The 16,433-nt window shown below is 40.7% G+C and overlaps 1 protein-coding gene across 1 annotated transcript in view; it reads left to right on the top strand.

The window, feature by feature from the left end:
• LOC140729530 (synaptotagmin-7-like) overlaps positions 1–16,433 on the top strand; it is a 530,282-nt gene that overhangs the window by 498,184 nt on the left and 15,665 nt on the right. The window contains 3 exon segments of the mRNA XM_073049365.1: positions 2,518–2,600; positions 2,602–2,688; positions 13,677–13,791. Of these exon segments, the coding sequence (XP_072905466.1) occupies positions 2,518–2,600; positions 2,602–2,688; positions 13,677–13,791 (285 nt within the window).

The following is a 16,433-nucleotide window of genomic DNA, read 5'->3' as shown; positions in this document are numbered from 1 at the left end:
AACAGGCCATGCATTCACCATTTCCCCACAATACTATCTCCACACACTTACTTTACTTTCTTCTGCTCCTTTATAGAGGATATAATTATTTTTAAGCAAGATTCAATCACTTATCCAACAAGACACCCAGTATGTTTCAGCCCAGCCAATAAGTTGTTCTGTCACTGGGGATACAACTCAACTGAGTCCAAATTTGTCACTTTATTCCATTATCCAATAGAGGAAACTGGACATTGGACAGAATTGGATGTTTCCTCTATGCCCCAAAACAAAACTGTCTATTTGATTCTATTTGATGAGAATTACTCAACACCCATGTTGGTTACATAGACTCTCCTCCCATGGACCAGTTTCTCCAGTACTAGATGTAAGAAAGTCACGCAGTTTAAAAATGTTGGAGCAGTGAAAGTAAATCTCATTTTGTTTCGTATTTCTCACCCTATGAGCATATCCTGAATTTCGGAAAATTTTTCACCCCTTTGGATACTTCTTATTTCTCTGCTGAATCAATCTTGCTGCCAATCAAAGCAGTGGTAACATTATTGCTAGCATATTGCTCAGTCTTCCTCAGCTATTTAGGAAGACAGTGAAAAGAATTCTTCACAGGTGATATCATAATTAGTGTTAATACAGTATAAAACCATTTTACTGGAAATATTAACTCACAAATTTTAAACATCCTATTGCTTCCATTTAAATAGTGGACAAAGACAGTAGTAGTCTGAATACTGTCAAATACTGTCTGAACATTCTTACTAGAAGGCATCTATGATCTCTGAATAAGGGTTGCCAAAATACTATGGCATTTTGGCAGCTTTCATATTGGACTTAAATGAAAACTATTTGAGAATCTTTTGTTTTTGATTTCTAATAGTTGAATGATACAGAGGGTTCCCATTTGAAGATATAAATTCAAGTCAAGCAAAGAAACAGAACACCCTTAATTAAAGGCAAGAGCTCTCAACAAAGCCGCAGTTTCAAAGTGCCACAGGGTACAATCAGCTTTTAAAGCTATTCTTAAATACACAACACTGCTTCTTTGCCTTCAGCAAATTAAATTAAGCCCATACAAACCATAAATTATTCACGTACATACATGAAATTATGCATCACATCACTCCTTACATCAATGCAGAGTTATAAATTCAAACGGTCATATGTTTCCTGGATCTCTTTGCTGCCTAGCCCTTTGCGGCAAAATGTTCTTCACATCTCTGAAGTACCCACTTCAGTAGATCCCTTCTCCAGCTAAGCTTCTAACCCTTTTAATGACTGCTTCAGCATAATTGTCTCCATAACTTTGATCGCATTGTATTCAATGTACTGGATCATCAGTGTCACTGATGTGCATTAGACCTACCATACAAAACTTGACACAAAAATACATTAGTTTTTATTAATAACTGCATCAAATCTAACAGTACATTTAAAAATACATGGACTCAGTTGCAACATTCTATACCTGGCTGGTTTTAATGCTCTCAATATTTGCATGTGTGCTTCCATCTGTTTTCTACAATGTTCAGTCACCTCTAGGGGGAACAAGCCCTTGAACAGTGCCCTGGCCGTGAGTAGCATGTGGTGTGGAATCTAGTCTTACCAGCAATGTATCCTTGTTGTCCAAGGGGTATCATATCACTTCAAAAATAGAACCAATAGTATCAGCATGCCAGAGTAACATGATTTAAATGACTTTTATTACTATTTATTTTGTCTTCTATTGTTTTATATCTTCACAATCTCACCATCAAACAAGTACTCATGTTGTATTGTCTCTCATGTTCTCTCTCTGTTTGAGAGGAGGTTTCAACTGCCAGTGTTAATTGAAAAATAATATGAAAGCAATAATATGAAAGTATGTACGCTGTTTTGAAACTGTGACACAATGCATCAAAGCTACTACATCAAATACTGTATGAATCAGAGAATAAATTACACTTTCATTGGAGAGTTATGTTACTGCATGATATACTTGTATAGTCTGCTACTAAAGCCTGTCTCAAGATACTTCTAGCCATTAATACGCACCCTAGAGCTTTACATATAGACTTAACAATCTGGTCAACAGTATCTTTATTGTACATGCTTTTTAACTATTAAAGAGGTAATAGAGAGATGTCCATTTATAACAGAGATGAAAAGGAACTTCTTTAGCTAGAGGGCATTGAATTTGTGGAATTCATTGCCAGGGATGGCTGTGGAGGCCAAGTCATAGAGTATATTTAAAGCAGAGATTGATAGGTTCTTGATTAGGAAGGGCGTCAAATGTTATGGGGAGAAGGCAGGATAATGGGGTTGTGATGGAAAATAAATCATCATGATTGAATAATGAGCAGACTAGATGGACTGAGTGACCTAATTCTGATCCTTTGTCTTATGGTCTTCTAGTCTAAATTAGCAATATGAAAGCTTTATACTCCAGTAATTACATTTTCCTGAATTGTCAATGGCAGCTACAATGTGTTTCTGTATCTCCCTCTAATGATATAGCTGTCCCTTTACATTTTCACCCTTTAGGGTTCCCCTACGAGAAAGTGGTGCAGCGAGTTCTCTACCTCCAAGTCCTTGATTATGATCGTTTCAGTCGAAATGATCCGATTTGGAGAGGTATCTTTACCGTTGAACAAGGTGGACTTGACGCAGACACAGACATTCTGGAAAGAACTAAAGCCATGCAGTGATGGAAGTGTAAGTAATGCTCAGCTTTACTTCACATTGGCCTTGTTGTACAACTTTTAGCACATGGTGCAAGTATAGTGTCACAGCAGTTACATAGCCGGATTGTGATTGTAATGAAGTTGTTGCTGTGGATTCCTCATCTGTCATGACATAATATGTAGAGAAACAGTGGGAAGCATTGAAAACTTTGTACATTTCATCTGGCTTCTTCAAACATCAAATTCATCATGCATGATCAACACTCTTATTCACATATACTACGCTGCTTCCCAGTATAAAAGAATGAAATTAGTGTTACAATATTTTATACATTTAATGTGTATTTCTTAATTAAGCTTTGAATTATTGTGTAAATGTACTGAATTTGCTTCAATGCAAGATGTACACAGAAACTTACATTAATACCATATACTTGTGAGGAAGGCAGCGTCAAGGGCAACTGAGAAAGCAACCACACCTTCAAAGTTTCCATCTCTGTTTTAACACTGTCTACAGGTGAAGTGTCACTCAGATGATGAACAAGGTATCCTAACTATAGACATAATAATTTTGTATATCTCAATCCTGCTCCTTTAAACCACCTCTGCTACAAAGCAAGCAGACCTAGCCTCTCCAATCTCTCCTCATTACGGAACTGTTCCCTCCAGGCAATGTCCTGGTGAATCTGGACAAAGGAGCTTGTTCTGACAGGTAAGGCGGAAGAACTTTGGATTTGGATAGCAATGTGGGACTGGGATATTATAGCAATTACAGAAACATAGTCAAGGTGGACAGAGAAGGGGTGTGTTTTTTGATTAGGAGAAATGTGACAACAATGGTCAGAAAATGAAGTTACTGAAGGTTCATTCAGTGAGACTTTACGGGTGGAGTTGAGAAATAGGGAAGAAGTGATCACATTTGTTCAGTTGAACTAGATCCCAAGTAGTCTATGGGAATTAGAAGAAAAAATACAGTGTATGCAAAGAGATTGTGTAGAGTGGTAGAAATAATGGAGTGTATTAGGGATTTTAACTTTCCTAACATAGTCTGGGACTGCCATTCTGTTAAGTGTTTGATGGGCTGGATATTGTTAGTGCATTTTTGGGCAATGAATATAGGACCCTACTAGACAGAGGGAAAAGCTGTATGTACTCTTGGGTAATAGGATTGGGCAACTGATTTAAGTGTTAGAGGGGGAGCACTCTGGGACCAGTGATCATAGTTTTATTAGTCTTAAATGTTTATAGAAAGGGACAGAACTGATCCACAAATTCAAGTTCTAAATTAAGGCAAGCAAATTTTGATTGTATGAGATAGGAACTTGCTAAGGTTGATTGGAGTAGTTTGTGGGCAAGGGGACAACTGGCAAGTGTGAGGCTCTTAAAATGTAAGACAGTGAGAACTCAAATTCTGCGTATTCCTGTTACAGTGAAGGGCAAGGCTGGTAGAAGTAGGGAACCCTGGATGACAAGCAATATTGAATCCCTGGCCAGGATAAAGGAGGCGTAAGTCACATACAGGCAACTGGCAGCAGGGAAGACAGAAATGTACTCAGGAGGGCAACAAGGAGGCATTAGGTAATCTTGGCAGAGATGATTAAGGAAAGAGCCAAGAAATGGTATACGTAGTTAAAAGGAAGTAACTAGGGAGAGAATAGAGCCCTCCAAGATGAGAATACCTTTGTGTGAAACCACAGGAGATGGGTGAGGTCCTGAATGAATATTTCTCTTCTGTTTTTACCATGGAGAAAGACATGAAAAGTGGAACTCGGAAAAGAAAAATGGGGGGATGCCTTGAGATTAGTCTACATTACAGTAGAGGAGCTGGATGTCTTAACATTATGAATGTAATCAAATCTCCAGGACCCTTCCAAGAACACCATGGGACACTAGGGAATAAATTGTGGTGGTCCTGGCCTAGATATTTGTAACATTGTTAATCACAGGTGAGATGTTGGTAGACTGGAGGGTAGCAAATGTTGTCTCTTTATCTACAAAGAGCATTAAAGGCTGGGGAACCATAAGCCAATAAGTCTAACATCCATGTTGAAATCAGAATCAGGTTTTATTATCACCGGCAAGTGACATGAAATTTGTTAACTTGACAGCAGCAGTTCAATGCAATACATAATCTAGCAGAGAAAAAACAATAATAAATAATTTTTTTTTAAAAAATAAATGAACCGAGTAACTCAATTATATATATTTAATAGATTTTTTTTAAATGTGCATAAACAGAGATACCTACTATGTATCTTGCTTTCTTTATAACTACGTCGATATTTTGGGACCAGGTTAGATCCTCAGAGATCTTGACACCCAGGGAACTTGAAGCTGCTCACTCTCTCCACTTCTGATCCCTCTATGAGGATTGTTATGTGTTCCTTCATCTTACCCTTCCTGAAGTCTACAATCAACTCTTTCATCTTACTGACAATGAGTGCCAGGTTGTTGCTGTGGCACCACTCCACTAGTCGGTATATCTCACTCCTGTATGCCCTCTCGTCACCACCTGAGATTCTACCAACAATGGTTGTATCGTCAGCAAATTTATAGATGGTATTTGAGCTATGCCTAGCCACACTGTCATGGGTATAGAGAGAGTAGAGCAGTGGGCTAAGCACACACCCATAAGGTGCACCAGTGTTGATCGTCAGTGAGGAGAATATGTTATCACCAATCCGCACAGATTTTGGTCTTCTGGTTAGGAAGTCAAGGATCCAATTGCAGAGGGATGTACAGAGGCCTAGGAAATGAGATGAAGTGCCCAAGAAAGTGGATGAGGGTAGGGTGGTAGATGTTGTTTATATGGACCTCAGTAAAGCATTTGTTAAGGTTCCACATGGTAGGGTGTCCTGGAAGTTTATATCACAAGAAGTCCAGGGAGAGCTGCCTAAATGGATAAACAGTTGTCATGATGGTAGGAAGCAAAGGTCAATGGTGGAAGGTTGTTTCTCGGACTGGAGGCCGATGACTAGTGGTGTGCCTCGGGGGTCAGAGCTGGGACTGTTGTTCAGTGGTTCCATTTATATATCAGAGAATGTATATAGTCCACAACCTGAATTTCTTACTCTTCACAGACTTCCACAAAACAGAAGAAAAACTCCAAAGAATGAATGACAGAAAACGTTAGAAGCCAAAGGCCCCCTACCCCCCCCCCCCCCACACACACAAGCTGCGGCAAAAACATCAATCCTCCCCGTCCCACTCTCTCCACTTGCTCCAGCCAAAAAACATCCACCCTCACCACCCACCATGCAAGCAATAGCAAAGCCCGTTCCCCCCCCCCCCCCCCCAGCGACCATGATCTAGAGTCCATGAAAAACTACTGTCCACCCCAACACTTTGACATATCAGACAGGCTTGCTCTCTCACTTGCGATGGAGAGAGAGATATCACTCCTTCAACAGACAAGAGGGAGACCAACAAGTCACTGTTTCGATGTTAGTCTGCAGCGTTGCTTGTTTGAGTTCCCTGATTCGAGGACCAGCAGACTTTGAGAGAGAGAGAGAGGGTGGGGGAGAGGGAGAGAGAGAGAGAGAGAGAGAGAGAGAGAGAGAGATGAGAGAGAGAGAGTGGGGGAGAGGGAGAGAGAGAGAGAGGGTGGGGGAGAGGGAGAGAGAGAGAGAGAGAGAGAGAGAGAGAGAGAGAGAGGGTGGGGGAGAGGGAGAGAGAGAGAGAGAGGGTGGGGGGAGAGGGAGAGAGAGAGAGAGAGTGGGGGAGAGAGAGAGAGAGAGAGAGAGAGAGAGAGAGAGAGAGAGAGGGAGGGAGGGTGGGGGAGAGGGAGAGAGAGAGAGAGAGAGAGTGGGGGAGAGAGAGAGAGAGAGAGGGTGGGGGGAGAGGGAGAGAGAGAGAGAGATCACTCAAGTGCAGGGGCCTTCTTTCAACAGTAGAGTAGACTGCTGCCTCGATTATTGAGTCTTGTCTCGAGGCACTGAGTATAAAGGCTGGGAGGTCATGGTGCTGTCCGGGACACTTGGAGTATTGTGTACAGTTTTAGTTGCCCTGCTGTAGGAACTATTTTATTTAAGAAGACAGATTACAGAAAAGACTACAAGAATGTTGCCGGGACTTGAAGGACTGAGTTGTTGGACAGATGAGGACTTTACTCCATAGAGTGTAGGAGACTGAGAGTTGAACTTGCAGAGGTGTATAAAATCATGAGGGCATAGATAGGGTGAATGTGCTCTTTCTTTGTCCCAGAGTTGAGGAATCAAGAACTAGAGTGAGAGGGGATAGATTTAAGACGAACGTGAAGGGCAGCTTTTACAAAAAGTTTGGTATCTATATGGAATCTATATGGTATCTATATGGAATCAACTGCTAGTAGTTGAGGCCGATACAACAACTGTCAAAAGGCAGTTGGACAGATACATAGACTGGAAAGGTTCAGAAGGTTATGGGCCAAATGCAACTGGCTTAGATGCAGCACCTTGAGCCACAGCCAGCTGAGCTGTAGAACCTGTTTCCATGTTGTGTGACTATCTATGAGCACGAGGAACTCAGCAAATCAGGCAACACCTATGGAGGAAAATGAACAGCCTATGTTTCAGATCAAGACCATTCAAGCAACATCGAGTTCCGTTCCCTCTTTAGATGCTACCTGCCTGAGTTCCCCCAGCTCCTTGGTGGATTGCTCCAGAGATCCAGCAACTGCAGTCTTGTCTGTCACATCCTTCCTATGGTGTGTACACTAGGGAGCAGTAAGTGTTCTAGACAGGAGTTTCAAGGAGGTGGACACGCCACAGGTTCTGCCAGATGGCTGAGTGCCAGGAGGGGAAAGCAGGCAGTGCAGGAGTCCCCATATCAGAGATAGATACAAAGGACAGAGATTTCACATAAGGTGTAAGAGAGGTAATGTTGCAGCTATATAGGACCCTGGTCAGACCCCACTTGGAGTACTGTGCTCAGTTCTGGTCGCCTCACTACAGGAAGGATGTGGAAGCCATAGAAAGGGTGCAGAGGCGATTTACAAGGATGTTGCCTGGATTGGGGAGCATGCCTTATCAGAATAGGTTGAGTGAACTCGGCCTTTTCTCCTTGGAGTGAAGAAGTATGAGAGGTGACCTGATAGAGGTGTACAAGATGATGAGAGGCATTGATCGTGTGGATAGTCAGAGGCTTTTTCCCAGGGCTGAAATGGTTGCCACAAGAGGACACAGAATTAAGGTGCTGGGGAGTAGGTACAGAGGAGATGTCAGGGGTAAGTTTTTTACTCGAGAGAGTGGTGAGTGTGTGATGCACCATCAATAACTCTCGGAGACGTGAGGTGAGATATAGGCTTTTATTGACTGGAAGAAAGAACAAGCAGCAAGTGACCACTACACAACATCCTGGAGACTGAGGAAGGGGCTGTGCCTCCAATCGCCTTTATACCGGGGTCTGTGGGAGGAGCCACAGGAGGAGTCAGCGGGGGGGTCTGTGGGAGGAGACACAGGAGCAGTCAGCAGGGGTCTGTGGGAGGAGCCACAGGAGCAGTCATCGGGGGGGGCGTGTCCAGACAGGTATATGTAGTTCACTACAGTGTGTGGAATGGGCTGCCAGCAACAGTGGTGGAGGCGGATACGATAGGGTATTTAAGTGGCTTTTAGATAGGCACATGGAGCTTAGTAAAATAGAGGGCTATAGGTAAGTCTAGTAATTTCTAAGGTAGGGATGTGTTTGGCACGATTTTGTGGGCCGAAGGGCCTGTATTGTCCTGTAGGTTTTCTATGTTTCTAAATTTGAAAGAGAACTGAGGGAAACGTTCACCCAGAGAGTGGTGATTATTTGAGATGCACTGCCTGTGAGAATGGTGGGCGCAGGGTCACGAACAATGTTTATCTAGGCATAGAAGCCAAGACGCCGAGTGAAGATCAGGATTGAACCCGGGTCACTGGTGTTGTCAGTAGTGAAGATCAGGATTGAACCCAGGTCACTGGTGTTGTCAGTAGCTGTCCTACCTGCAAAGTGAGGGTGACAGGGCTTTCTTTTGCCATGTAGTGTATTTTGGAGTGTCCCTGCCACATGTTTGTCAATCAGATGCATGTCAGCTCTGGCAGGGGTTTCAGGTCATTACCTTCTGCAAGATGAAGACTGAAAAGTGGCTGTGTTGCTTCACTCCCAGATGAGCTAAACTCCTTTTATGTACACTTTGAAAGGGAGAATAAAACACCTGTGCGAATCACTGCAGCATCTGACGACTGACCCCGTGATCTCTGTCTCAGAGGCCGATGTCGGAATATCTTTCCAGACAGTGAAACTTGCAAGGCGTCGGGCTCTGAAGGTGTACCAGATAGGTCATTGAAAACCTGTGCTAGCCAACTAGTGGGAATCTTAAAGATCACTTTCAATCTCTTATTGCTGCAGTCAGAAGTTCCCACCTGCATTAAAACGGCATCAATCATACTAGTATGCAAGAAGAACAGATTGAGCTGCCTCAACAAATACTGTCCAGTTGCACTTACATCTAATGTGATGAAGTGCTTTAAGAGTTTGGTCATGGCTGGAATTAACTCTGCCTAAGCAAGAACCTGGACCCACTGCAATTTGCCAATAGGTCTACAGCAGATGCAATCTTACTGGCTCTCCAATCAGCCATGGACCACCTGGACAACAGCGATACATATATCAGTTTAAATTACATTTAAACCCCATACATATATGCGGTTTAAATTACAGCTGAGCATCCCCTCAGTACTAAACAACAAGCTTAAAAACCTGGGCCTCTGTACTACCTTCTGCACCTGAATCTTTGACTTCCTTACTGGGAGACCTGTCAGGGTGGATCAGAAATAACATCTCCTCCTTGCTGACAATCAACATTGGTGTACCTCAAAGATGCGCACATATCTACTATTTCTACACCTGTGACTGTGTGGCTACACACAGCTCAGATGCCATGTATAAATTTGCCAATGACAAAAATGTTATTGGCTGAATCTTAGATGGAGATGAGGAGATGTACAGGAGTGAGATAGATCAGCTGGTTGAGTGGTGTCACAACAAAAACCTTGCACTCAACCAAGGAGGACTTCGGGAAGGGGAAGTCAAAGGTACACGCACCAGTCCTCATTGAGGGGCCACTGACTGGTGGGAGAAGTAAGCAGAGAGACAATTTCAGAACCAGAAATGGCCAGAAGTGAAAAGAAAACAATGTCACTACTTGGAAATAATTTGGAAGACTGGTAGCTTGGAACCTGGATGGTCACGGTGTTCTCTGATCTTGGCAATTCACTTGCGAACATTTCATCACTATGCGAGGAGACTTCGTCAGTGTACTGTTGAATGTGGTGTGTCCTCCAAATGCTTGGCCTTCATATACTTTTCAATCAGCTGATTGGATGTTATTTTGGAAATTCAATTCTGATGTGGGGAGGAAATCTCGTTGCTGACTGGTTGTGTGACAAACTGGTTGTTACACACTGCTCATAACTAGGATCGAGGTCTGCATGTTTGTTTACAGAATTATACACGGAAAATCACGTGTCCAGGAATACTTTACTTCAACAAGTTAGGAACTACAAAGACTTTCAAGGTATCAACATCATCTTGAATGTTACAATGAAAATGAAGATTTGAAGGATATAATTATCGAAATCATTGTATGAAGACAGTTCATTTTCTGCACTAGGTGTCTGCACTGATTTTGTTCATTTACGGTCAATCAAAAGAACACGGCAATGTCATCACCAGCTGAACCCTTAGTGCCCAGGTGGCACATGGGGCCTCTCGGTTTCTGTAGCGGTAAAGATTTTACAGGGTAGGGTTGCTGGCCCTATGCCCAACCCCCAACCTGGAGAACCAGGTGCTGTATTCGTCTGGCCCTTCACCTGGAACCTGCCCAGTAAGGTTGAACCTACCAGGGACTGAAGTCCCAGTTGGCATAGATCCCAGGATCATTAAGGCACACAAACCTCCCCACCATGATAAGGAACAGCACACAGGGAAGACATGGCAATGTACACCGGATGAATTTCTCCATTGATAACTACTAGCAACTAATACACATTTTTACAGTACTATAGCTGAATTGGTAATGTTCTAATTTGTTCTGTATTTCATTTAAATACACAATTTGTTACTCAGTTAAAAAGTAGTTTGTCTTTTTTTACGCATTCTTAACTATGCCCATGTAACTTCAGCTAATTGGGGCAGCGACTTAATTTATTCATAATTATATTTATTTCTATTTATATAAATGGTATATTTCTTATTGCAACTTATAGCTGCAAAACAGCAAATTTTACAACATATGTCACTTACAATAAACCTGATTTTGATTCTGATTCTGAACTGTTCACCTTTGTTGGTTTTCTCCTGGATTTATCCTGCAAGCACAATGTATGCTGTTCTATTACCTTCGATTTGAAAACCAGAATTACAATTGATTCCAAACTGTTTGAAAATCTATTAAAAATCTGGACAAGAAGGAATGTGTCCGACACAGATGAGCCACACACAACATAAAAACAGTTGATCCTTCAATTGCACCTCTGCGATGAATGTGATGACATAGTGATGTGCAGGCGTACAGGAGCAAAGTAGATCGGCTAGTCAAGTGGTGCAGTAATAACAACCTTGTACTCAATGTCAGCAAGATCAAATCATTGATTGTAAACTTGTGAAGTTGGGAGAACACATACCAATCCTCACTGAGGGGTCAGTGGTAGAAAGGGAGAGCAGTTTCAAGTTCCTGGTCAGAGAATCTTGCCTGGGCCCAATATATTGATGCAATCAGAATGAAAACATGGAAGCGGCTATATTTCAAGAGGAGTTTGAAGAGATTTGGTATGGCACTAAAGACGAAAACAATTTTCTATAGATGTACTGTAGAGAACATTCTGACTGGTTGCATTGCCACCTGGTACGGAGATGCCAATGCACAGCATCGTAAGAGGCTTCAGACGATCGTAGACTGAGCCAGCTCCATTATGGGTACAACCCTCCCCGTCATCGAGGACATCTTCAAAAGTTGATGCCTCATGAAGGTGGCATTCATCATCAAGGTTCCTCGCCATCCTGGACTTATCCATTTCTCAATACTGCTGTCAGGGAGGTAGTGCGGGAGCCTGCACTGTATTGCTGCTGCAAAACAACAAATTATGACTTTATCAGTGACAATTAACCTGATTCTGATATTGCCACCACACAGTTATAAATCCCTCACTACAAAATAAAATTTCTGCATATATTCCATTTTTGATTCACAATGCAACTTGGTAAAGTGTGATTTCATGAAGTTTATGAAGTAAACCATGCAATTACAGAATGCAATAAAAAAAAGATTTCTATCCATTTTTATCATCATCATTTGCTGAAGCAATCTGACTGCCTCACTGACGAGTATTTTCCGGATTGAATTCTTATAGTCTACACGAGTTTTAGTGTGCAGATTCTTGACTGGGTCAGGCAGGAAGCATAAAAGATCTTCATCTCACTGCATGCTTAATAACTTTATGTCAGGGTTTTGAATTTGGGAAAGAAAAGGTTATGGCATGTCAAATTTAACTCATGCTTGATGATGAATATTTTCATTGGGCATTCTCTGAACTTGTGTCACTGCTGATGAGACGCTCACCACCTGTCATGAACAGAAAGCAAAGATGTCAACAGCAAGAAATTTGTTCATGTTTCAAAGTGCAGAATAGAGAGAATTGTTAAAATGATATTTAGACCTGGTGATTTCTGACCGGCAGAGTATATTAGCGATGTCTGTTTCTCAAACCTCCTTTTACCTTGACAATAGGCATTCCATTAATTGTGGCACCATCTATACACAAGAAAACAAATGGTATCTTTATGTAATACTTAATCAAAAACTATTTTGCATGTACAATTACTCTTGGTAAAGACAATCCAAAATTCATGACCATGCATTGTTTGAATTTTGTAAATTTGTACAATTAATAATCTCTAATCAATATGAGCATGTATATTGGGGATAGGCATATGGTTAGATTAGAATGGAGGCTGAATGAACTGAAGAAATATATCATGGAGAGAACTTGCTCTAATTGACCAAAAACAGGTCCGTGAAGCATTCTAGGTATTGGTTTAATATTTACCTTACATTACTGAATCCTTACTAAGTTTCATGATTTTTATATAGTCTTAAAGAGTATCAGAACTGAAACAAAATAAGCATTCCCTTTCATTCTTGTTGCAACAATGCACTCAATTTGTAACTGTGTTTGAGATTGTGGCATAGTGTCTATTCCTCGTTTCTATTTGTTCTTGAAGTCATTAGCCGAGTGCAGCATTAAGGAAGTGTTTATTGTCAGGTGTTATATATTTCAATGAATTTTTAAATGTACGCCCTATTCAAACATGCAGGTGTATGATCCCTGTGCGTCTTGGCAAAATGTTACTCTTTATTAGAATCATTTCATTTCCCTCTCTTTGCCCCACCCTACCACCACTTCCAAAGAAAGCACAATTATCTGTCTTTCAATTGATTTCTGTTTATTCATTATACCTGAATTCAAACTCTCAGTTGTTCAGTGTTGAAATAATGTATCAAATGAAATGATTTTGATGTGTTAACTCCAAAGTAATTTTCTTTTTAATCTGTGTTGAAATGTAATTTCTCACTTCTGGGCTCATGACACTGCACTAGAATTGTGTCTGTATATCTGTCTCTGTGAATGTAACTTAAACTGATTGAAATGTTAACACATATTATCTCTATTTTTCAGCAAAAGGATGACCAATTAATAATTTTGGTCACTCATAAAAATAGATTTAATTTCCTTAGAACTGAATAGCTATAGGAATCAGGGTGATAATCTTAACTTTTGCACCAGAGAAAAATATAGAAGAAATCCGCAGTACCTTTCTGCGTATTGCCCTTAACTATAAAATGTTGTTTTGTGCAGTATTTACTTCAGGCTTAAATATACTTACCTGACATAAAATATTTACTGTAAACTAGAGTTGAGTGTCTGGGTAAGCATTCTAATCACATTTTTGAAACTTCTGTCCCACAGTTAGAGGGTGACTTTAAATGTGATTAATTTAGCTCTATGATTTTTATTTCAGGGAAGTCGGGGAGAACTTCTTTTGTCGTTATGTTACAACCCAACTGCCAACACTATCACTGTGAACATAATTAAGGCAAGGAATCTGAAAGCCATGGACATAGGGGGTACATCAGGTTGGTATAGAAATATAGTTATAACATGTATGTAATGTATAAGGGGTGTCCAAGGAGGGACAGCACCTCTAGTGAAGAGGCTTGTTGTGTCCAATCTGGGGAAGTCCACTCACCTTTGGTCCCCACCGGACACTCAGCTCCCACCTGTGGCTGCAAGTGGCTGTTCACACGTGGCAAAGACCGCGGTCCCAGTATACTGCTTAGACAGACAGGATAAACCAAGAGAGGGTAGCTGGGGGCCTCATACCCCAGTGAGATCGGGAATCAGCATGCAAAGTCAGCTCCGGTGGGCTGTGTGGATGAGATTTATGGTGAGATCCAGTGGCTAGAGAGGTGCTACTGTAACGTTCCATGGACTGCGAAGGGCATGACAAGGCACAGAAGGCATCATGGTCATCCACTGTAATCAATAAAGACCTCAGTTTGCAATGTCTCTTCATATCACTGTACTCGGACTCCTGAGGTCGAGAGAGTGGAACTGCCCCAGTGTAATGGCTTTTCAACTTCAAAAGCTCTTCCGCACAGGCTTCCTGTCATTGTTGGATATGGTAGACAACCACCATTGGTTATAACGTGCCAATATAGATAGTAAGTTGGAGTACTTCTTCCTGGGATAGTTTCAACATCTGCAGAATCTCTTGTGCTTATGATGTCTCCACCATGAAGTCCCTTCAAGGAATACCTACCCCGAAGAATTTTAACTCCTCTTCGACAGAAGTTAAGCGAGACCCTCTCTCACTTCCCTCACTCCTGTGATCTCTGCTGCTCTCCCACTCATCTATCACCTGCCAGTTTAAACTCCTTCCCCTCCCCCTACCTTATTCTGGCTTCTGCCCCCTTCCTTTCCAATACTGATAAAGGGCCAGCAATGTTGACTGTTTATGTCCCTCCATAGATGCTGCCTGACTTGCTGAGTTCCTGTAGCATTTTGTATATGTTGAACTTGATCTAGAATTAGGTTGGAAATCCTTTAACCTTCTTTGAATTGCATGGTTTCTCCCTGAGTTTGGACAATGTCAGGTCTGGGATATCTGTTAAATGTCTGCAGCAAAATCCACTTCCACTCTTGTATGTTGAGAAACAAGCCTAATAGAGCTTGCTCTTTCGTAGCTCAAGCACAACTCTTTTTTTTGTAATTTTTTTTATTGAAGTTCATCATCAAACATTTCTATGAGATGTATTTCAGACATTGTACATATATATCATATAATCATATATATCACAAATCTCCACAAAGTATTTATCTGAGGTATACACTTATAGAAAAGAGTGGAAAGAAAAAAACAAGCAAAAGGAAAGAATTGTGTACAAGTAGGGAGTGATCTCTTTTTTTTTTTTACAACAGATTCATTGATTTGTGAGAATAAAATCAGGCCTATGAGGCATTATGTAGTTAAACCATTTTTCCCAGTATGAATCAAATTGTTCCAGCTTATGATTAACAGATGCTGTTATCTTCTCCATTTTGTAAATGTCCATTGTAATTTCTATCCGTGTATTTAAATTTGGGCTCTCCTGTGATAACCATTTCCTAGTAACAGTCTTTTTACCAGCCACCAACAGTATATTCATTAAATATTTATCTCTTTTCAACCATTCTTGAGGTATATATCCAAAATATATGGTTTTACACTCTAAGGGTATTTCACATTTAAAGATGTCTTGTAGGGCATTGTGTATCCCCCTCCAACAGCTTTTGATAACAGGGCAGTCCCAAAAATATGATAATGATTTGTATTTTGATTTCCACAATTTCTCCAGCAAACAGGAAGGTTACTATAATAATGGGATTTCTGAGAGGGTGTAATAAAATATTTTATCAAGTTTTTCCATTCAGACTCCCTCCATTTCTGTGAACTGGTACACTTCCATTGATATCTCCATATTGTTGTCCATCCTTCCTCAGAAATAATTATCCCTCCTTCCTTCTCCCATTTTGTTTTAATGTATTAAGTCGAATGTGTTTTAAGATTTGACAACCCCTTATACATGCTTGAAATGATTTTACTACCATTATCTGAATTCTATGCTTTTCTAAAGAGCTCTATCAAGCATGTATTTGCCTTGGTTACATTTTTAAGCATCTTATTAACATATTGTTGCATCTGTAAATACCAATAAAAATCTTGTTTTTCTAATAAGTGTTTCTCTTTAAGCATTTCAAAACTGAACAGTGTTCCTTCTTTCATTATGTTGCAAAGAACTGTTATTCCTTTAGCTGTCCAGTCCTTAAATCTAGCATCCAATTTATTTGGTGTAAAATCCAAGTCATATGCACACCTTTTAAGAATTGCAATATCTCCCTCTAGATTATATTCTTTTAAAGTAGTTTTCCATATCTTAAGAGTCAATTTCACCCATGGGTTATCAACAGTATTTATGTACCTTTGCAAGTTAAGAGCCAAAATTTCTTGTATGGGGATGGGAAGTACCCGCTCCTCAATGTTTTTCCATTGAGCGTCATATGATCAAGCACAACTCTTAATCTTCTTCTTAGCAAGAGAGGAAGCAGACACAACATTGAAGGAAGCTATCAAAAAGGTCCCGAGGCAATCCCATATAAGAAAAAAGATGGGTTCTTTTACCTTAAGTATGATATTCGGGGGCAGGCCTGTTGTATAAATAGGTAAAGAAAATAGATT

The sequence above is a fragment of the Hemitrygon akajei genome, chromosome 6, assembly GCF_048418815.1.
Source record: "Hemitrygon akajei chromosome 6, sHemAka1.3, whole genome shotgun sequence".
Classification (NCBI taxonomy): Eukaryota; Metazoa; Chordata; class Chondrichthyes; order Myliobatiformes; family Dasyatidae; genus Hemitrygon; species Hemitrygon akajei.
The sequence above is the reverse complement of the archived record's forward strand: the minus strand, read 5'-3'. Positions and strand labels throughout refer to the sequence as shown.